This window comes from Carcharhinus amblyrhynchos, chromosome 1 (genome assembly GCF_965287045.1).
Source record: "Carcharhinus amblyrhynchos chromosome 1, sCarAmb.v2.hapA, whole genome shotgun sequence".
In the NCBI taxonomy this organism is placed as follows: domain Eukaryota; kingdom Metazoa; phylum Chordata; class Chondrichthyes; order Carcharhiniformes; family Carcharhinidae; genus Carcharhinus; species Carcharhinus amblyrhynchos.
The window spans coordinates 112,935,909-112,960,107 of record NC_137324.1 but is presented as its reverse complement, the minus strand read 5'-3'; the positions used below and the strand labels follow the sequence as shown (position 1 = coordinate 112,960,107).

Here is a 24,199-nt window from a genome sequence, read left to right as displayed (position 1 = left end):
AGAGTAGAAACATGTGTAGTTTAGTGTTGGCTTTGGCCTCCATCTGGTACAACAAATATAAGCTAGCAATAGAGATTTTCCTATAACCTTTCAGAATATTTTCAGCTTTGAGTCATTTCTGTCTGTTATATACAAAAAAATCTCAGGCAGATTAGATACTTAATACAATGCACATAACATTTTTACATACTGAGAAAGTCAACTATGTTTTAAAATTCACACAATGTCTCAAAATGCATTTGTTTATACTCACCACCTTGCAGCACAGAGGCCAGAACCACCAAAGCAACGCGAGTGCCACAAGCAACAGTATGGTGAATATGGCAATCAATACAGCTGTCCCATCAGACTGCAAAGGAAGCATAAGGCTTTACAATGCAAGTCAAAGCAGTCAGATCTTACAAACATCATGAAGAGCATTGCTTGTTAGCTCCTCTGGATCTAAATCCAACTGGCAACCCCTTTGCAGGAACAAACAATAAAACGACAAGAGAGAATTATTCTTAAACTTATGCTAAAGAATGTAGACATCAGAAACATAAAATTTTTAAAAATCAAGCTTGAGAAATGATTTTAAAAATGCTATTGATGAGAAAAATAAAGCAGTTGATAAAGGCATCAAACACTCAAAGATACGTCAAAAGATTTCACTCAATGTGTGGTGCATAATATACTTTATTCTAAATCACATATAATGAGCCCACCATCATATTAGTCTTCCTGTTACTGGTGAGGTAATTTTTATTAATATACCTGGATCCCTAAATCCTCTTACTCAGCTCCCACACATATAGTTCTATTAAGATAATAGTCCCAATTCTTGCACTGAATTGATACTGTCTTGCATATAATTACGTTAAAGTCCATCTGCCTTCATCCTGGCCACATCATTAATCTGTGTCCATTCTCAATTTTGTCGCTCTTCTTTAAAATTCACTGTGAGCTAGGAATTAATCTGCTCAGTTTACAGGTCCACACAGGCATTGAGGAGCTGGCACATATTGAATGAGGCCCATGGATCAATGGAAACAAATGATGGTCAAACTTCTGCAGGCAACTCAGCTGAGTGAAGATGTCAATCTTTGGTTTCCTGCCTCACCAGTAAGTCCCAAAGGCAAGGATTGGAATGGGCTCTGGTGTGGGGCGAGAATGAGTCAGAGATCCTAAAATCCTAGGGGATTTTCAGTAAATTCATTGCAGTATTAATTTAAGTTTACTTGTGACACTAATAAATCAACTTAAAACTTATGATTCCACAAGCTTTATTCACCACACAATGATTTAGCCATTAGCAAAATTCCCTTTATTTGGGAGGAGAGAACTGGAGTTCGGGAGTGTAGCTATTTTTAAAGGATTAACAATCACAAGTTTAAAAATCACATAAGCTGCAAGCTGAACCTCAGTCACACAGGAAAAGCTATGTACAAATGATAAGTTTTGATTAAAGTAAGCCCAGTTGAGGGTCAAGGACCATCTAACTGAATGATGTGCAGCTGCAGTTCATGCCTGCCCATTAGAACAAGGAACAATGGAAAGGGAGTTGAAAAAGCATTGGTCAGAGATAGAGCTATCATTTCTTGACAACATAACATATATAACAAGTTTTAATTGGACATTATATCCTTATGTATGCATGTTGTAACAACTATGATTGGATACAGATAACTCCTATGCGTGTACTGATGTATGCTAATTACTTGTAATCGAAGCTGAGACTTTAATTGCCTATGTATTTCTAAATGTTTTACTCTGAATGATCTGAATGGCTTCATTCAGGGTTCAAGAGCTACAGTAAAGTTCATCTTGAAGCCACTCTGTTATTTTGACTGTCTACTTGAGGGGAATGATAGTTTTAAATACGACAAGAAAACCATTGTAACAGCCCTGTAACATAGTTCAAGAAGGACTTGCATTTAAAACTCCAGATGCTGTATTCTGGCAGAGTGAGCACCAATTTAGGACACCAGTAGGGCAACAAAGGGTGATTTACCCACTGAGTTCTACTAAATTTTCAGAATCAATTCCTTTCACAAACTTAATCTCTGATAATTATCCTCCTCTGGTATATCTACCAATATCAATTCCACCCTCCTTATTAGAATCCAATGCTAAATATTTAATATATCTTCCTTATTGTCATCCTCAACAATTAGCTTCCAGAGGAATCATAACCTATTAACTATTCACACGATTCTTCATCTTTTTATAAAGTTCATATTTTTTCCATTTATATTGGCCCGGATTTACCATCACCCTGCAGCTTGAATATACTTTGCCCTTTAAGTTACTGGAGGTGCACCTTGTAACGGCAAAGGCAACAGGCTATCTGGGATCTTGATGAATATCGGGCCCAACAGTTCATCATCTCCTCCAGTCAGATTAAGGCATTGAGGAAGAAAACAGTGGAATGATGGAAAAGGAGATGGGATGAGTCAGAAGGAAATTAGGTGAAGAAAAATAGGTGAATGAAAGCTTGAAGATAGAAAGAGAAAAGTCATAAATAAGATTCCATTAATATTATAAAGTATTTTTTTTTAAAATATCCAACAACAATTTTCTGCCCTTGGTTGTCACCTATGTACAATCCTGAAAAGCAAGTGATAAGATTCTGCACAAGAGATTAACAAATATGAATGCACACAGATTTGAGGTGCCAGGGACCAGTTCAATTTCAGCCTTGGATGACCATCTGTGTGGAGTTTATACATTCTCCCAGTGCCTGCATGGGTTTCTTTTGGACTGTGGGAGGAAACTGGAGCGTACAAAGATGTGCAGGTTAGGTCAATTGGCCATGATAAATTGTCCCTTAATGTCAGGGGGATTAGCAGGGTAAACACATGGGGTTAAGGGGATAGGATCTGGGTAGGATTGTTGAAGGTGCAGGCCTGATGGGCCAAATGGTCTCTTTCTGCATTGTAGGAATTCTGTGATTTTATGAAAATGTAATCTGAACTCATACTACCAGCAAAATAAGAATCAAAATTTCTGTCACTCTCTGCAACTAATAGCTACAGATTTTAAAAAGCACCTCCAGGTAGAACTTCTTTTAGGAATGAACTCTACAATCTCCTTGTCTTCTACACCCTCAGTTAGTCTCTTACAGGTCAATGATTTGAAAATATATCGCATTCTATATTGGCACCCCATTATCACAAAAACACCGGTGCTTCATCAAGAAATAAACTAAATACTATGCATTATATAAGGATCAGTGATGTTTTCATGTTCATGAAATGTTACAAGTATTTAATGTTCTTGAATAAGTAAATTATAATCACATGTTGCTTCAATTTAACTACAAAAATGAGGGAGCGAAACGTTGTCATTAGTTTCAGATTACTGGAACACTAACTTCTAATATTTATTTTCTCTTCCAGTGACCTTGTTTTACGGCAAAGACATAAATATAATCATTGTGCTGGCACCGATTAAAGACTGTGACATGACTGTGGATTATATTCGTATTATTCATTCATGACTGAGCTACAGAAATGCAAGAAGATTCAGATCTACTTCAGTAAACCTGGACTGCTCTTAACTTTCAGATAAGAATAAAGACATGTGACCAATAAAGAATGTGTGGAATAATAAATGTGGCAGCATGCAACTTACCAAAATTAGATTATCATGGACAAAATTCTATCTGCTGTCAGTAGGGGAACCAATCGTGCCTTGGTGGGCATTGCCAAGATGCCATGCTGGCACTGCCCAAGTTCACCCCCTTTGCCCTTGGCCTGCCTGGGGGAACCTCAATGGCCTCCGGTGGTGAGGGCAACATGTCTGTCCTTTTTCCTGGGAAACAGGTGTTTTCCTCACCAGAGAGAACCTCTCTCTGCAAAGCCGCAAAGGCAAGTGAGCCTGGACGATTGAACATCGGGCTCACTAAAGACTTGCAAATAAGCATTATAATAAATTTAAATAAATTATTCCACCTCTCATCGGAAATGGGTGAGAGACTGACCATGCCGGAAATCCAGTGCAGCTAAGATCAGGAGAGCCGATAAATTGAGCGCAATGCTAATTTCTCGGCTCTCACGATTTTACTAGCTGGCTCCATCCATCCATGGTCTCTTCCATTATGGACATTATGGATTTCAGCTACCACAGTCTAAAATACAACGTTAGGAACAACTAGAGTACGCATACTATAGCTGCTACAGTGGAACAAAAGGTGGTTTCAGTGACTTGTTACTCATGAAATGTAAAGCTGATGACATTGTTCTGTTCAGACACATTCATCATAACTTGTAACATAACATGGCGGCACCCTAAATCACAAATATTAATCTCTTTTGGGTTTGATATTCTGTGGATGACTGACAAGCTGATGCAATTGCAATCCACGCATCTTCCATTTTCAGGCTGCACCTTTCCTCAGTTTAATGCCCCATATGCATCTATTTCTGCCGATAAGTGACTATAGACATCAATTTAGCAGGATAATAGCGCAGACAGAAGGCTCCACTTTCCAGGTGAATGGTGGCAAAACTAAAATGATATAAATACGTCTGAAGGCCAGATTCACTGATGTTAGAAGCCTTCCAATCACAGCATATCATATTTATCTGTACCCAGTGAAAGCAAGTAAGATTAACCACCACGCCCTTAAGAAGCCACCAACCATTATTTTCAGACTTTGTGACAATGCAGCAACCACATAATGGTTGCGAAAGACTTGCATTGATATGGCACCTTACATGACCACAAGACGTCGCAAGTGCTTTAAGCTAATGAAGTACTTCTGAAGTACAAGTTACTGCTCTAAAGTAGGAAATGCAGCAACCAGACTGCAGAATTATCTTCACAGGATCCAGGTCGGCAGACACTTGCTGCTAATGAGAGCCAAGTGTTGTATGCAAGTGCTGAACCAGTTGGCTCTTGCCCTAGGCCTGCACATGCAGCTTCCTTCTTCTTCATTTTTATCTTTCATTTCTTAATCCTGTAATGCAAACAGGGCCTAGTTTTAAGGCTGATAAAATTGGATATCCTAAATTAAAGAATTTGGCATATTAAAAAGCAAACACAGTCAAACCTCAGGCAGGCCAATTGTAAAATACACAAACCTGTCTGGGCCTGATTCATCCATCTCCCATCAAAGGTCGTTGAACCCTACTGATACTTAGCAGGAGATCATTGCACCCCATTGAAATGCACCAGCCTATTGTTAGAAGCCCAGATCGGACCAGACTTTCTGTCACCACAAGTTCCTGCAGTTGGCTTCATCTGATAGCAGGTCACGTGTAAGCAACAGCACGGAGATGGACACCTGAGGGCGGACCCTGGTGTCCTGTCAGGCAAATATCAAGAAACCCACTGGGTATTGGAACCCCCTCCTGGGACCTCATTGGCCGGAAGCCAGAGAAGTTTCTGGAAAGGCAAGCAAGCAGGGGATAAAGGAACACATTTTCAGACACCGGCGGGTAAGACTGATGAAGACTTGATGAAGGAGGTGACCCTTGACCATTCGGAAGACTGACCAGAGAAGGAAGGAAGGAAGAAGCTGCCATCGAGACTCACTTTCGTGATGACAGACCAGAGGGACTCAGAGAATCGAGCCTGCAGTTTTAATCAAACCATCCTTGCGGGTAGTATATCTGCTTTTGGGGTATCCTCTGTTTTATATGGGTAATTTAAGGGTTAGTAGTGTTATTAATAAACTTGTTGAATCTTTACTTGTGTTTGTCCTCTGTCCATCTTGCAAATAAGGGCACCGGGGTAAAACACTGGAATAAGTAAACTGGTCGAAAATTACAACAACTCTTTACCCTTTCAGCTTTGTTGAAGGCTGCTTAGGAGCGGAGGTGCTTTTTGACACAAGGGCTGGGATTTTCTGGCTACACTCGCCCTAAGATCGGAAAATCCCATCCGAGGTCAACGGACCTTTGCATGGTTCGTGTCTCACCCACTACAATTCCTGTGATGAGCGGGCTGGGAAAATTCCACCCAAGGAGTGCAAAATTTGAAGTAACTACAAGGTACCTTTTGTCAGTGGGCAAAACTTTCCATTCACATTTTCAAATTATAATTTTATTTTTCTTCTTTGAAGCAGGCTTACATTAACACTGCAATGAGGTTACTGTGAAAATACCTTAATTGCCACACTCTGGCGCCTGTTCGGGTACACTGAGAGAGAATGTATCATGGCCAACGCACCTAAACAAATTGCAAATTTAATACAAATCGTGACACAGAAACTTGCATGCATAATAGCTAAAGTTCCATGGACATATCTCTTTATGTATCCTTTTGAGAGGAAAGTACATGATGCACAAGGGCAATGGCATCAAACTTACATGTGGGCTAGGATCAATCCACAGAGTACTGTTAACCAGCCTGAAAATTCCCAAACTGACTGACCCTCCTTGTTCACAGGAAAATGTTAAATTTGGGAAGGGAGGTGCATTTCCCACACAGATTTGAAAGCTTAGACCTTTTAAATTGGAGGAGATTAATCGATCACCTGATGCCAAAGTTTGCCATTCATAAGTGAAGCACTTGATTAAAGCCTTTTAAATTAGACATGCAAATTCTACATTTCCTTCTCTCCTGTTGAGTATGATCAATGGTGATTAGGCAACTCCTCACTGTTGCTGCGTAGATTGTGTTTTAGCATTACTGGGTGGCATTCACTGACTCACTAATATAAAAGAAAATGATATATTGACATACAATTTTCATTGTTAGTGTAATGAAGAAAATCTACTACAGAAGTTGCTTAATGTGACAGTATTATTTCTTCATGAGTATTAATTTATTCAGCCTCTTCTGATTTTAATGTTGTGTAGTCACAACTGGCCATGATGTTTTTATCAACTCTTTGATGGCTGATCAAAAATGACAAGCATTTGCAAAGAAATGGGGAATTCCAGGGATTACTGCTGACACCAATGAATAACCCAACTAATGATTCATAACAGCTGTGTGAAACAAATGTATGATTCAAAAATACTACCGTGCAAAAAAAAGTGAGAATTAATCAGAAAAGTAGAGAAATATCCTAAACTGGAATCATCTTCAACGAAACAGCAGCTACTGTTTGCTGATGGTCTCTATATAAGCAATGCTGTTGAGAAGGTAAACAAAATAATTTCCCACAAAATAGCCATGCCTGTGGAAACCATTACCTGTGGGAAAATTTTTGAAGAATGTGTACTAAAAGCTGAAAACAAAAGAAGATGAAAACATTTAGAAAAATCCCAGGCCTCGGGATCATTTCCGAATCCTGATGCTGCTGGTGTCTCCGATGTGCCATGTTGGTGCAATCTCACATGGGGCAGTGGATGAACAGGGCATCTCTAGCAGTCTTGTCCAATTCGAGACGATGGTCAGGTTTTAATATCAGGGAGTGCATTGAGCAGGTTTCATGAACGTGGCCGCCAGCTACCTTCAAAGTGTGGACACTCGAAAGGGCCAGCAGAAGTATCAACAGCCTACTGAAGATACTTTCCATTGGAGCGGAGTGACTGCTACTGCATCCAATGCAGCTTTTGCAAAGGCATTAGTCTCAATGAAGTGGCTGCCTCTTGCTTGGGGATGCATGAGCTTTGAAAATTACCATCAGCAGATGATTAAAAGTTCTTAATTGTTCTTTAGGAATAGATAGTTATTAATGCATAAAACTGCTTGCATGTAACAATCAGAAGAGGAATCAACTCTCCGTGTGTGCTACACTGCTGATGTCAAAGATGTTGTGGAACTAAGTTAAAACATACATGAAAAACAACATGAGTTCAGTTACTCTGTAACTGACATCACTGAAAACACAATAGGTTAGACCATAAGAACGTAAGATATAGGAGCAGGATTAGGTTATTCAGCCCATTGAGTTTGCTCCACCATTCAATCATGGTTGATATGACTCTCATCCCCATTCATCTGCCTTCTCCCTGTAACCCTTGACCCCCTTATTGATCAATAATATATTTATCTCTGTCTTAAATACACTCAATGACCTAGCCTCTACAGCACTCTGTGGGAATGAGTTCCAAAGATTCACCACCCTTTGGCTTAAAAAAATCCTCATCTCGATTTTAAAGGAGCGTCCCTTCACTATGAGGTTGTGCCCTCGAGTTCTAGTCTTTTCCACTAGTGGAAACACCCCCTCTATCTAGGCCTCTCAGTATTCTGCAAGTTTCATTTAGATCCCCCCTCATCCTTCTAAACTCCACTGAGCATAGACCCAGACTCCTCAGATGACAAACCCTTCATTCCTGGGATCATTCTTGTGAATCTCCTCTGGAGCCCTTCTAAGGCCATCCTTCCTTAGATATGGGGCCCAGAACTTCTCACAGTACTCCAAATGGAGTCTGACCAGATCCTTATACAGCCTCAGCAGTACACCTCTGCTCTTGTATTCTAGTCCCCTAGAAATGAACAGGAACATTGAATTTGCCTTCCTAATTGCCAACTGAACCTGCATGTTAACCTTAAGAGGGTCCTGAACCAGGACTCCCAAGTCTCTGTGCTTTAGACTTCCGAAGCCTCTCCCCACTTAGAAAATATTCTATACCTCTATTCTTCCTACCAAAGTGCAAAATCTGATACTTTCCCACATTGTATTCCTTCTGCCACTTCTTTACCCACTCTCCTAGCCTGTCCCAAATAATTCTGCAGCCTCCCCACTTCCCCAACACTACCTGTCCCTCTGCATATCTGCAAATTTAGCAACCACGCTCTCAGTTCCATTTCCCAAATCATTAATGTATACAGTGAAAAGTTGTGGTCCCAACACTGACCCCTGTGAAACATCACTAGTCACTGGTTGCTATCCCTACTCTCTGCCTTCTGTCTGTCAGTCAGTTTTCTATCCATGTCAGTGTATGTGATTAAGACATAAACCCAATCCGTCAGCGGGGAGGGGAGGATAAACCCAATCCGTCAGCGGGGAGGGGAGGATAAACCCAATCCGTCAGCGGGGAGGGGAGGATAAACCCAATCCGTCAGCGGGGAGGGGAGGATAAACCCAATCCGTCAGCGGGGAGGGGAGGATAAACCCAATCCGTCAGCGGGGAGGGGAGGATAAACCCAATCCGTCAGCGGGGAGGGGAGGATAAACCCAATCCGTCAGCGGGGAGGGGAGGATAAACCCAATCCGTCAGCGGGGAGGGGAGGATAAACCCAATCCGTCAGCGGGGAGGGGAGGATAAACCCAATCCGTCAGCGGGGAGGGGAGGATAAACCCAATCCGTCAGCGGGGAGGGGAGGATAAACCCAATCCGTCAGCGGGGAGGGGAGGATAAACCCAATCCGTCAGCGGGGAGGGGAGGATAAACCCAATCCGTCAGCGGGGAGGGGAGGATAAACCCAATCCGTCAGCGGGGAGGGGAGGATAAACCCAATCCGTCAGCGGGGAGGGGAGGATAAACCCAATCCGTCAGCGGGGAGGGGAGGATAAACCCAATCCGTCAGCGGGGAGGGGAGGATAAACCCAATCCGTCAGCGGGGAGGGGAGGATAAACCCAATCCGTCAGCGGGGAGGGGAGGATAAACCCAATCCGTCAGCGGGGAGGGGAGGATAAACCCAATCCGTCAGCGGGGAGGGGAGGATAAACCCAATCCGTCAGCGGGGAGGGGAGGATAAACCCAATCCGTCAGCGGGGAGGGGAGGATAAACCCAATCCGTCAGCGGGGAGGGGAGGATAAACCCAATCCGTCAGCGGGGAGGGGAGGATAAACCCAATCCGTCAGCGGGGAGGGGAGGATAAACCCAATCCGTCAGCGGGGAGGGGAGGATAAACCCAATCCGTCAGCGGGGAGGGGAGGATAAACCCAATCCGTCAGCGGGGAGGGGAGGATAAACCCAATCCGTCAGCGGGGAGGGGAGGATAAACCCAATCCGTCAGCGGGGAGGGGAGGATAAACCCAATCTGTCAGTGGGGAGATAACCCAATCCATCAGTGGGGAAAAAATCCCAGCGCAGCATATTATAACCAGTCCATACCAGTCCGTGTAAGAAACTGACACTCAGCCCTGCCTCTGAACGGAGTTATAAAAGTTGCGGAAACTGTCGACATTAAAAGAGGAATAAGTTAAAGAAGTGATACCAGCACGTAACATTGAAAGCTGAATAAATTTTTGTGCCAGAACTCCAGGTCTAGTCTCGTGCTTATAACAATCTTGTGTAGTCCCAGCTTGGACCCCCTGCTGCGAAACCACCTCCCATGCAATGCCACATTTCTAAAAGAGTGTAGATCATGTAATGTTAAAAAACTTGCCACCTTCTATGAAAATGGATGTGAAAGGCAGCTTTAATTGTCTGCCCGTCTTCCACATGTGGGAAGCCAATTCCACTCTAATCCACCCTCTTAGAAATCTACCCAGAGTCCACACGACACTCATTCTAAATTTTCACATATCCACCTCCAAAACTGCCTCCATAGGGCTAGGAAAATTCCAGCTAATAGGCAGGATTTTCTGCACCCGCACAGTGTGTTTTGCGACAGCGGAGGTGGCCTGCCATTGGCAGGACCAGAAGATCCTGCCGCCGTCAGCAGGGTTTGCCATCCTATGCGTCCTCCCCCACCACCGGAAAGCCCACGGCGGGGGTTTGCCATCAGTGAGACTGGAAGATTCCACCGGCGGCAAGAACGGCTGGAAATTTCTGGCTCATATGTCCAGTTAAGTGCCAAGCTTTCAATAAACAGGATCACTAAGAAAATCAATGATTTAGCTGCAAACTCCAGGGTAAAGCGCTTTGCCACATTTCAAGTTGCAACTAATTAAAGTACGGGTGAAACAAATCTGGCTCAGCTGACAATTTTCATTCATGGAGTTGATGAGAACATTGTGGAAGCGATGTTGCTGAGAGGCACAATAACAGCAAATAATCTCCAACAATTTGGACAAACAGGATACAGACTGGACAAGAGCTGCCACAGAGCAACTGCAATGGCGAGCAAGCAATCTGGGGCTGCGGTAAAACTAAAGGACAACGGTATCTCTCAAAACAGTTGTCAGTAGCTTTCACAGCATTTTACATCAAGCAGCACAATGTTTTAATAATCCAAAATTAATCACATGATTATTAAAACCACACACTTTATACAGGATACATTTCACACTCAAAGGCAGTTTAGCCAACTGTTGTATGAATGTGAAGCTGCCCAGAGACTGACATAATACTGCAGTTCAGTGGCTCAATCTGGGAGCTGCGCTCAGTCTTTTTGTTTGGAATTAGCTCGTGAATTTTGGATTGGAAAGGGAAAGTTATTACCAGGGTTTACAGGACAATAAAGACCCTGCTTTCATGGGGATATTATAAAACCCATGAACTTGCTCATTAGGGGAGTGTGGGGCACAACCACAAAGTTTAAGAATAAACGATAACTTGGGGCTTCGTGAGAAAAACAACTTTTCCAGAGAAACTTGGCGCATTTTCCTTCAAATCACAATGATTAACAGTGTTGTGACTCACTGCTGATACCACAGAACCGTACAAGGGTAAAATTGCTGAACTGAGGAATTCTCTGATTTCACAAACGATGGGGGAGTTTACAGTGTTCAGAGCACCATTATCTGTCAATATGCGTGATGTACCAGAGCAGCTCCAGGAGGAGGTAATTGAACTGCAGCATGACACTATAGAAGGACGCGTTTTCTGATATGAGAGCAAAATCTGGCACCAGATTCTCTCAATTCAATGGCCTCTACATTAAGTGTTCTTTCCTTCTGTGAGAGAATGTGGCTGAGTAAACAAGCATTCCGTATCATGAATATTAACAAGTCTAAAGCACATTCTCGACTTTGGGACATAAATCAGAATTTGGTATTCAAGAAAGCCAAAGCTCAGTCATTTGTTCCAAATATTATGGCAGTGGTTCAAGTCAAGTGATGTCACCACTTAAAGAATAGCTGCAGCATTGTCTTATCTTTCATCTGTGCTCATTCAGAGGGATGGCTCAGCTACTAACAATATTTCTCTTCGGATATTACTCCTTCACATGCCCTCATTGCCTGTGCCATAGAACTAGTCCATGTTCTCTTATTATTCATCCATGTTGTCTTGGGTCTTCCATGTGTTTCCACGTACTTTACCTTGCATTATCCCCCTTTCCAAATATTTCCCTCCTGTTTGCATTGCATGTCCAAAATATGTGAGCTTCCTTGATATCATTGCCTCAAACAAGTTCCTCTGAACTCCAGCTTTCTTGAGCAGCCACTCATTTGTCTGCTTGGCTGTCCATGACACAAGTAACATCTGTCTGAATCTTTTCATAAAATAGAATCCCTATAGTACAAAAGGAGACCATTCGGCCCATCGAATCTGCACCGACCACAATCCCACCCTATCCCTGTAACCCCACATATTTACCCTACTAATCCCTTCAAAACTAGGATCAATTTAGCATGACCAGTCAACCTAACCCATATATTTGGACTATGTGAAGAAACCGGAGCACCAGGAGGAAACCCACGCAGACACGGGGAGAACATGCAAACTCCACACAGTGACCCAAGTCGGGAATCGAACCTGGCATTGAGGCAGTGCAAGGCATTGTGCCACCCTTCACTTCAAATGTTCATATTTGAGCTTCATCACTCTTCTTGATGGTCCAGCTTTCACAGCCATACATTGTTACTGGCCAGACAAAGGCTTTGAGAAGATGGATTTTCATTGTAATGGAGATGTTGTGACCACTCAATACACCTTTAAGTGAGTACACAATTCCATGTTAAATCTAGCTCAAACTTCTTCAGTAGACTCTTCCATGATGAGTGACCCAAGACCTGTTCAAACTGAACTCCTTTAATCAGAGTCTTTCCATCCATCCCCATCTTCATCTTTGACTTATTAATATTGATCAGTAGATTGTATTTCTGGTTTACTTTATCCACCAACTCCTGTAGCTCCTCCACTGAGTTAGTGAGCAAAATAACGTAACCAGCAAATCAAAAATTTGAAATGTGCCATTCGGCAATTGGTATCCCAACTTCATATCCATTTTGCACGACCGTTTCTGCTAGGATATTGAACAAATATGATTTTTGTCTTAGGGGATTTGCAGTAACTTCATTGCAGTATTAATGTAAGCTGACATGGGACTCTAATAAACAAACATAAAACATTTCTGCTCGGACATTGAACACATATGATAAGAGGGCACACTCATACCTAACACATTGTAATTCTGAACTGTTCTGAGAGGGTGCCGGCAACTCTGACCCTACGTGGTTTCTTATGATAAAGCCTGGCCATAAAGCAAATTCCTTTCAAAGTTAGATGCACAACTCAACGTGGTGAAGAGGTGAACAATAAGAAGTAGGGGATAGCTTGCTAAGACTACGCCATCAGTGTCGAAAGTCATGACGGAAGTACCATGGGTATTACATACGGTTCAAATGTTTAACAGGATGCCCAAAAATAGCTGGTTAATAATGGCAGGGAAAACTTGAGCAGCTGTCATCTGATCATTGGCTGGGTGGATGACCACAGTTAAAGTGGCAACAAGAAGGCAGATATCCAATGCAATTGGAAAATGCCTTCCTTACAGAGATGCAAAGACAAGGGCCTTACCTCCTTAATTATTTAAACAATCCTATGAATAATAGATCATGATCTCAGGGCCTCCGCCAGCCAACCTTACTGGCAAGTAAATAATTTTGTAGTGTAATAATTTTGTACTGCAATATAGCAATATGCAGGATAATGTGGATAAATGCGAGGTAATCCACTTTAGCAGCAACAACAGAAGACAGATAATTACTTAAGTGGGTGTAAATTGAGAGAGGTGGATACTCAGCAAGACCTTAGTGTCAGCGTGCTTCAGTCGCTGAAAGTAAGTGCACAGGTATGACAGGCAGTAAAGGTGGCAAATGGTATGTTGGCCTTCATAGCAATAGGATTTGAGTATAGGGATAGAGGTGTTTTCCTGCAATTGTATAGAGCATAGGCCACACCTGGAGCATTGTGTGCAGTTTTGGTGTCCTTATCTGAGGATGTCCTTGCTATAGAGGGAGTGCAGTACAGGTTTACCAGGCTGACTCTTGGGATGGCAGGTCTGTCATATGAGGACAGACTAAGTCGGTTAGGATTATATTCACTGGAATTTAGAAGAACAAGAGAGGATTTCATAGAAACTTATAAAATTCTAACAGGGTAGATTCAGAAAGAATGTTCCCAATAGTAAGGGAGTCCAGAATTAGGGGTCATAGTTTGAGGATAAGGGATAAACCTTTTGAAACTGAGGTGAGGAGAAATTTCTTCACCCAGAGAGAGTGGTAATGTATAGAATTCACTACCATAGAATGTAGTTGAAGCCAAAATGTTTGTCAGAATTCAAGAAGCAATTATTTGATTTGATTTATTATTGTCACATGTATTAACATACAGTGAAAAGTATTGTTTCTTGTGTGCTATACAGACAAAGCATACCATTCATAGAGAAGGAAATGAGAGAGTACAGAATGTGGTGTTACAGTCAGATAGGGCTCAAGAGATATGAGGAGGGAAAGGGAGTAAATCAGGATTTTGAATATGATCCCACCTGATCATAATGAATAGCAGAGCAAGCTTGAAGGGCTGAATGACCTACTCCTGCTTCTAGTTTCCATGTTTCTGTAACAAATAAAATTTATAGGTATGGAAGTGTCTCTATGTTTTATCCCTATCTATTTTTACACTTTTTGCTGAATTGAGCTCACACATGGTGACAGGATATTGGGTCAGGCTCGCAATATAAATATAAAGCATGTCTGCATCTCCTCCACCTTCCCCCCATATTCCATGCAAGAGGGTGCCTGCTTCCCTTTAAGGTAAGAAAGTCCATATATTTTGGAATGTGTTATCTGGTTTCAGAAGCTTCCAGCACTTGAGATTGTTCTGGCTCTGTCATAAAACACATCGTCATCCTGAACAGAATGGATTACTGCAAAGAAGTATACCGACAACTAAACAATGAGGAACACTACAGACAGTTACCCGCAGATCCGACCAAAGAACACACCCGTCAACTCAACACCTTTGATCCAGACCTTCAGAGCACCCTCCGTGCTCTCATCCCACGTAATCCCCGCGTTGGAGATCTCTACTGCCTCCCAAAGATACACAAGGCAAACACACCCGGCCGTCCCATCGTATCAGGCAATGGGACCCTGTGTGAGAACCTCTCCGCCTACGTCGAGGGCACCCAGAAACCCATTGTACAAAGAACCCCCAGCTTTTGTCACAACACTACAGATTTCCTACGGAAACTCAGCACACATGGAGCAGTTGAACCAGGGACACTCCTCGTCACAATGGATGTCTCAGCTCTCTACACCAACATCCCCCACGACAATGACGTTGCTGCAACTGTCTCAGTACTCAACGCCAACAACTGCCAGTTTCCAGATGCAATTTTACAACTCATCCGCTTCATCCTGCACCACAATGTCTTCACCTTCAACAACCAATCTTTCATCCAGACACACAGAACAGCCGTGGGGACCAAATTCTCACCTTAATATGCCAACATCTTCATGCACAGGCTCGAACAAGACTTCTTCACCACACAGGACCTTCAACTGATGCTATACACTAGATGCATCGATGACATTTTCTTCCTTTGGACTCATGGGGAACAATCGCTGAAACAACTATATGATGACTATGTTCTTACGTTTTCATGTTCTCATCCCCTGCGGAAAAGCCCTCTGTATACACAGGATCTGCTCAGATGAGGAGGATCACTATAGACACCTCCAGACGCTGAAAGATGCCCTCATAAGAACAGGATATGGTGCTCGAATCATCGATTGACAGTTCCAATGCGCCACAATGCCATTTAGTATACAATGCATTAAATTTAGTTAATGGATACAGCTAAACCCTATTAAATTCAGGAAGTCTAACTGTTAAGTAAATTATCAGATCAATGAGCATTTATCTGTTTAAGAAACAAATATCACTAAATATATTTGTTATTAAGTGTTATGTGCAGTCACATAAGCTCAATGTCAGACAATCCACTGATTTCTTCCAAGTCGTGCAATTTCTTCAGGGAGTTTTTTCAAACTGTACTTGAATCATAATGAAACAAATTAATGATGAACATGAATTAGAAAAGGGAAGCAAACGTGTGGCAACACCAAAAATGGTCATCTCGTTCGCACTTGCAATTAATTTTTAAAAAATAAATCATTTAAAAATAAAGACGTGAGGTAACAATCAATCAATCTTCAACATTTCTTCAGAATGTAGGATAAAATAACTAGATTTTCTATTTTATAATGGAGAGTTACATGTGAAAAACCGCACCGACCTCCTCAGAAGACAAACATGGGACACGGTGGACAGAGTACCCTTCGTTGTTCAGTACTTCCCTGGAGCGGAGAAGCTACAACATCTCCGCCGGAGTCTTCAACACATCATTGATGAAGATGAACATCTCACGAGGGCCATCCCCACAACCCCACTTCTTGCCTTCAAACAGCCGCACAACCTCAAACAGACTGTTGTTCGCAGCAAACTACCCAGCCTTCAGGAGAACAGTGACCATGACACCACACAATCCTGCCACAGCAACCTCTGCAAGACATGCCGGATCATCGACATGGATGACATCATCACACGTGAGAACACCATCCACCAGGTGCACGGCACATACTCTTGTAACTCGGCCAATGTTGTCTACCTAATAAGCTGCAGGAAAGGATGTTCCGAAGCATGGTACATTGGGGAGACCATGCAGACGCTATGACAACGGATGAATAAACATCGCTCGACAATCACCAGGCAAGACTGTTCCCTTCCTGTTGGCGAACACTTCAGCGGTCACAGGGATTCAGCCTCTGATCTTCGGGTAAGCATTCTCCAAGGCGGCCTTCATGACACACGACAGCACAGAGTCGCTGAGCAGACACTGATAGCCAAGCTCCGCACACATGGCCTTAACCGGGATCTTGGGTTCATGTCACACTATATGACTTGCCTGGCTTGTAAAATCTCACTTACTGTCCTGTCTGGAGACAATACACATCTCTTTAACCTATGCTAATGCTATCTCCACTCGCACTGTCTGCATCTTTAAGACTTGAATAGCAGGTTGGCTGTAAAGGTTTGCTTTCTAATCAGTATTCTGTAATCTGTGTATGACTTTATAAGCCCTTCTCTGATCAGAACTTTCCACACACCTGACGAAGGGACACTGTTTCTGAAAGCTTGTGGGATTACTATGAAATAAACTGGTTGGACTCTAACCTGGTGTTGTGAGACTTCTTTCTATAAAACACAACATCCAGAAAATAACATCTGGATAAAGTCATGACGTAATTTTGAAACATGCCATTGTATTTTTGTTTCTGTGGTTTTGCTGCGGTAAATCAGACAACGTGCTCCTTTACAAAGAAAGGGGAACAATGCCATTTAGTATACAATGCATTAAATTTAGTTAATGGATACAGCTAAATCCTATTAAATTCAGGAAGTCTAACTGTTAAGTAAATTATCAGATCAATGAGCATTTATCTGCTTAAGAAACAAATATCACTAAATATATTTGTTATTAAGTGTTATGTGCAGTCACATAAGCTCAATGTCAGACAACCCACTGATTTCTTCCAAGTCGTGCAATTTCTTCAGGGAGTTTTTTCAAACTGTACTTGAATCATAATGAAACAAATTAATGATGAACATGAATTAGAAAAGGGAAGCAAATGTGTGGCAACACCAAAAATGGACATCACATTCGCACTTGCAATTAATTTTTAAAAAATAAATCAATCATTTAAAAATAAAAACAAGTGAGGTAACAATCAATCTATCTTCAACACTTCTTCAGAATGTAGGGTAAAATAACTAGATTTTCTATTTTATAATGGAGAGTTACATGTGTTTACAGATATGGGGTATTACATAGAAATTCCTGCCCCCAGGTTACATTAAGTAAAACTGTGTGTTCTGCTTAACAAGAAGACTATTTTCTTGATTACCGTGGAGACTAGAGGCTCAGGTTGAGACTAAGGTTGAGCAAGGTGCAAAGAGTTTGCACCAGAAAACAAAGGCAAAAGCAACTGGGCTGACTGGCACAACTGTCAGGCCAGAGTTTTACCGCCTCACCCACCACGGGAATCGGAGTGGGCAAGAGGCGGAGCATGGAAGGTCTATCGACGTTGGGCAGGACTTTATGATTTTGGGATGAGCGAGGCCATAAAATTCCGTCCTCTTAGTTTTTTGGACAGAGATAAAAAGAAAGAGAGAGAGTGATATCACTGCAGGAGCTCTACAGGAGAGTGTCCTAGGCTCAATCATCTTCAGCTGCTTCATCAATAACCTGCCTTCCAACGTAAGGTCAGAAGTGGGGATGGTTGCACTAGTGCTCAGAACCATTTGCAACTCCTCGGATAACAAAGCAGTCTGTACCAGCATACAGCAGGATTGGATAATATTATTTCTTAGGCTGAATGAGGAACAGGCAGGAAAGTGGAGTTTAAGGCAAAGATCAACAATGATTATGTTGAATGAACAGGCTCAATAGGCCGCATGGTCTATTCTTGCTCTACCTCTTAGGTTCTTATGTAAGCTATTAAGTGTCAAGTAATGCATGCTACACAAGTTCCATATAATGGCCAAATCTAAGAAAGAATCTAGCCACCTCTGCTCTGAATGGCAATACAGTCACTGAATCTCCCAACAGCAGCATCTTGGGGTTAAGACTGACCGAGTGGGCCAACCACATAAATATTGTAACATCAGCTGGTCAGAGGGAGGGACATCAGCAGTAAGTAACTCACCTTCTGAATCACCAAACCTTTTCCACCATCTACAAAGCACAAGTCAGAATTGTGATGGAATACTCTGGAGATTTAACAACAGCTCAGACAAGACAGCCTGTTTAACTGATACCTCATTAATGGCGGCGCACTGTGGCAACAGTGTGCACCATCTACAAGATACATTGCAGCACATTGTTAAGGTGCTTCCAAACGCCCAAACTCTATCACCAAGAAAAGCAAGGGCAACAGATGCATGTGAACATCACCACCTGCAAGTTCCCATCCTGACTTGGAAATACATCATTGTTCCTTCACTATCACTGGGCCAAAATCCTAGAACTCTCTTCCCAACATGGACTGCAGTATTCAAGAAGGCAGTACACCTCATGCCTGGTCTGATCAGTGACATCCACATCTCATGATGAATAATAATGATGAAGGAAATAGAATCATCACCAATAGCTGCCATCTGGAAAAAACTGTTGAACTCAATGTTGAGTCTAGAAGACTGAAAAGTGCCCAACTGAAAGAGAGAGGTATTGTTTCTTGAGCTTTCATTGAGCTCCTTTGAACATTATAGGGATGGAAGATAAAAAAGGTCAGACCGCAAGTAGGTGGGAGAATTAAAATGCCAGGATCCTGCAGTACTGCTCATACGGATATGCTGTTTTACAATGTCAGAGCCATGTCCAGTTAAAGTTTTGCAGTCTCCTCATTTTTGAGTAGACACAGAGTCCAAAGTAATGTCAAACAGCAGATTCTTGGTCAGATTGTGTGTATTCAAGGACAATTTCTTTGTTCAATATTTTTCTCAAATATGACTAGATATTAATGTGATAATACATGAGACAGGGCAATTCAACAAGAAAGGAAATGCACACTAGACTACTTGGATTAAGATGGAATTTTGCTGAGGGGAAATAATGAAGAGAAGTGTTTTGAGTTTTAACAGGCACAACGTGGTTACATCTGCACTACATGGACTGAAATATTTCAAGAAGGTGAAACCCTCCAGATGGTCTGGTCGGTGACATCGACACTCGTCAATCTGCACCTCGACCAAATTTTAATTTTAGCCCCATCATTTTTACATCTGCAAAGCAATTAAAAACTATAGTTAATGAGATGGATGCAATCTTTACATTATTTAATCTGATACCCTCCCCAATTTCTATAAGCTAATAGAAAAGCCCATTCCACCTCAACATTGGTGAGATTCCATACAACTGGTCACTGAAACAAAGTGTTAAGAATTCTGATGAAAATTCATCAATCTGAAACATTAGGGATAATTTTAATTGTGTAATTGAATGGGTTTTGACCAAGTTAAGACCTCGCCGGCTGACTGTTTCTCTCTCCATACTTCTTGTATATTTCCAATATTGTCTGCTTTAATTTCAGGTTTGCAGCAGTACTTTGATTTTCAGTGTTTTCAGTGACCTTCTTTCCATCATAAGGTCAGAGGTAGGGATGCTTATTGATAATTGCACAATGTTCAGCACCATTCACCACTCCTCAGATACTGAAACAATTCATGTCCAAATGCAACAAGAGCTGGACAATATCCAGATTTGGGGAGATGGTGGCAAATAACATCTGATGCACACAAATGCCAAGCAATGACAATCTAGAGGAGAGAATCTAACCATCACCCCTTGACATTCAATTACACTATCATCATTGAATTCTCCACTAACAATATCCTGGTGATTACCATTGACCAGAAACTGAACTGGAGTAGGTATATAAATACAAAGACTACAAGAGTAGGTCAGAAGCCAACAATCCCATAATAAATAACTCAACTCCTGACTCTCCAAAGCCTGTCCTCCATTTACAAGGCATAAGTCAAGGGGTGTGATGAAATCATTTCCACTTACTGGATGGGTGCAGCTCCAACAACCCTCAAGAAACTTGACACTATCCAGGACAAAGCAGGCCACCTGATTGGCATCCCTTCTACAAACATTCACTCCCTCCATCACCAACGTACAGTAGCAGTAGTGTGTACCACCTATAAGATGCACTGCAGGAACTCATCAACAGTTGTTAAACAGCACCTTCCAAACCCACGTATAATACAATCTAGAAGGCCAAGGACAGCAGACATATGGGAGCACCACCACCAAGTTCCTCTCCAAGTGACTCACCATCCTGACTTGGAAACATATTGCCTGCTATTTCTTCACTATGACTGAGTCAAAATCCTGAAACCTGCTCCTCATTGGCACTGTGGGTGCATCTACACCACGTGGACTGGAACGGTTCAAGAAAGCAGCTCACCACCACCTTCTAAAAGGCATTTGAGGATGGGCAATGAATGCTGGCCTAGCTAGCAAAGCCCACATTCCTTGAATTTTTTTTAAAGTTAAGGATTCTCCTGAAGAATTCAGACAAACATAAACTGATATTTTCTCTCAATGCAGAAAGACATGCCACACATTTAAGTACAGCATAAAATGCTTGAAGACAAAAATTAAAGTTATCTCCAAATTCTCAGCAGTGAACTATCATTAATTAGGGCAGTGTTGCACCTGTTTAATAACACCATCAGCAGCAACAGAATGGTAAAGGTGGAGCAAAAACAGAAAATGCTAGAAAATCTCAGCAGGTCTGACAGCATCTGTGGAGAGAGAATGTTTCGCGTCTGCATGATCCTTCACTAGAGCTGGCAGCTCAGCTGAGAAAATCTCTACTGAGATTTCCAGCATTTTCTGTTTTTATTTCAGATTCCAGCATCCACAGTGTTTTCTTTTTATCTTAGAGGTAAAGGTGGAAATTATAATGTGACATTTGTGCACTCATCTTTTCCTATTATCTGCTATGGGTGGTCAGAGGTCTCAACAATCCATCCATTTTCATGAAGAACAGGGTAGAATCTTGGGAAATACTGATTTCATATTCGGCTTTCTGAAGATCTAGGCTTTGTGTGTGAGGAATGCTATACACAGGAAGAGGACTATTATGCAATGTAGAGCATGTCACATTATTTTCATGCTTTAAAACCTACAAACCTGCTGTGTGACTTAAACAAATCTGTAATTAGTATTTTGTTAGCAGCCCAGTTGCATAAACTTGGTACAAGTGGCTTTTACACCTGTGCAATTAGATTTTTTTTAAAACAGATATACACAAGCAGTAAATGGTATTGATTTAAGTATCGTCCTATATCTGAATTGTATTGTAATACTGTGAAAGTAAATGATATGGCTAAGCTGAACTCTGGGCACACTTTAAAAATAAAAACTTCAAGGGCAATATTGTATTTCATGCATAAATTGTTGATTTCTGTTTGAATTTCCTGAATAAATGAATAAAATTCTTTACTTACACAAGCTGTGGCAGTGATGGTGATTGAACTAGAGATGAATGATTTCCCATCATTCAAGCTCACCGCTACATCCATTGTTCTAAATTAGAAATATAATAATACATGTAATCAATAGGAGTTAAATTTTACTGGCATTTTCTTAATCTAGCAAAGTACATACTGAATAAAGTGGTGCCAGTTTAGATCACAATAGTACATTTCAGAACAAATACATATTGTTCACTGTTTCTGAATGTTTAGACCACAAAATTTTGTTGTTAATAGGATCTCATCCCTTAATTGGTCACCAATGCTTGCATATACCCAATACCACTATTACAGAGATCACATAGCAAAGTTTAATCTATGCAAGATGTACTTTCAGAAGTTTGTCAATTGTTTAGATTGCAAAATTGACTGCAGTTCTTTTGTTTCTCATAATCATAGATGTACAAGAATGTGTGTGTGTGTGTGTGTGTGTGTGTGTGTGTGTGTGTGTGTGTGTGTGTGTGTGTGTGTGTGTGAGAGAGAGAGAGAGAGAGAGACACAACTCGCTGCAGTGGAGATGGGCTGCACACAGATTTGGTCCTTTCTTCTCATTTATTGAATTGTAGCATTGGGGTGAGTAGGGCCCTCGCTGCTCACTGCCTCAGTAGGGACATGGACAGTGCATGTTAATAATATAGTGCAGCTGCCTTTTCTTCTTAAAAGGGAAGACTACAGACTGCTGCTGTTGTAATTCTAAATCATGGAAATTGAACTATCAGGACAAAGAGTTTCAGTTTCAGTAAATTTAGGTAGCATGGTTGCAGGCAGGAGATGCATTTATTTTGTTTATTTGTCTTACAAGTAGGCTTACATTAACCTTGCAATTAAGTTATTGTGAAGATTCCATAGCCGCCACACTCTAGCGCCTGTTTGGATACACGGAGGGAAGATTTAGCATGGCCAGTGAATCTAACCAGCACGTCTTTCAGACTGCAGGAAGAAACCAGAGCACCCGGAGGAAACTCACACAGACATATGGAGAAGGTGCAAACTCCGCACAGACAGTGACCCAAGCCGGGAATCGAACCCAGGTCTCTGGTGCTGTGAGGCAACAGTGCTAACCACTATTCCATATGACATCCTTACTGACAAGGTTACAAAAAGCTTAGTGGGCAAATCAATGACAGCTATGTATATTGTCAATGCCAGAATATTGTATTCGCTTTAGACATAGAACATTACAGCACAGTACAGGCCCTTCGGCCCTCAGTGTTGTGTCGAGCTATGTCCAAACCCAAGATCAAGCCATCCCACTCCCTATCAATCTGGTGTGCTTCATGGGCCTATGTAATAACCGCTTGAAAGTTCCTAAAGTGTCCGACTCCACTATCATAGCAGGCAGTCTATTCCACATCCCAACCACTCTGAATGAAGAATCTACCTCGGGCATCCGTTCTATATCTCCCACCATGAACCTTATAATTATGCCCCCTAGTAACAGCTACATCCATCTGAGAAAATAGTCTCTGCACGTCCATTCTATCAATCCCTCTCATCATCTTATAAACCTCTATTAAGTCGCCTCTCATCCTCCTCCACTCTAAAGAGAAAAGTCCCAGCTCCCTCAACCTTTCCTCATAAGACCTACCCTCCAAACCAAGCAGCATCCTGGTAAATCTTCTCTGCACTCTCTCTAATGCTTCCACATCCTTCTTATAGTGAGGCGACCAGAACTGAACACAATATTCCAAATGTGGTCTCACCAACGTCCGGTATAGTTGCAGCATAATCATAATTAGATCTCCTAATCATATGTAAATTAACATACAAGCAGTGAAAAAAAATCTCTTCAATAAAACACTAGGTTGTTACAAGCTACTAGAGATGTCAAGCAAACAACCCTTTGACTCTCCTCTGCAGTGATATTAACACTGGAGATTGAAGTACAAGTGCATTAGCTGTTCTTGAGCTCAGTCAAGCATTCACAATGAGGCTTCCTGTTCAGTTTGCTTTTGAGGATACAGTTGCCAGGTGGCCTCATTAGGATAGCTTGGCTTGGCCACTGACGACTGACACTGTTGCGTTTACAGAGCTGTAGGATAATTAGATTGACTAGTAGTTCTTTACTGCACAATTTTTACCTCAGAGAGGGGCAGAAATCCCATCTCAAGCCAATTAACATCCTTGGGACATTAAATGGCTAGGGGGCAA

At 41.8% G+C, this 24,199-nt stretch overlaps 1 protein-coding gene across 1 annotated transcript in view; it reads right to left on the bottom strand.

Annotated features, from left to right (window-relative positions):
* The window catches only part of antxr2a (ANTXR cell adhesion molecule 2a), a 198,644-nt gene that overhangs the window by 102,221 nt on the left and 72,224 nt on the right, over nucleotides 1-24,199 (bottom strand). The window contains exons 11-12 of the mRNA XM_080191187.1: nucleotides 22,022-22,100; nucleotides 254-349 (exon numbers count right to left, since the gene is read on the bottom strand). Of these exons, the coding sequence (XP_080047313.1) occupies nucleotides 254-349; nucleotides 22,022-22,100 (175 nt within the window). The remainder of the gene's footprint in view (nucleotides 1-253; nucleotides 350-22,021; nucleotides 22,101-24,199) is intronic.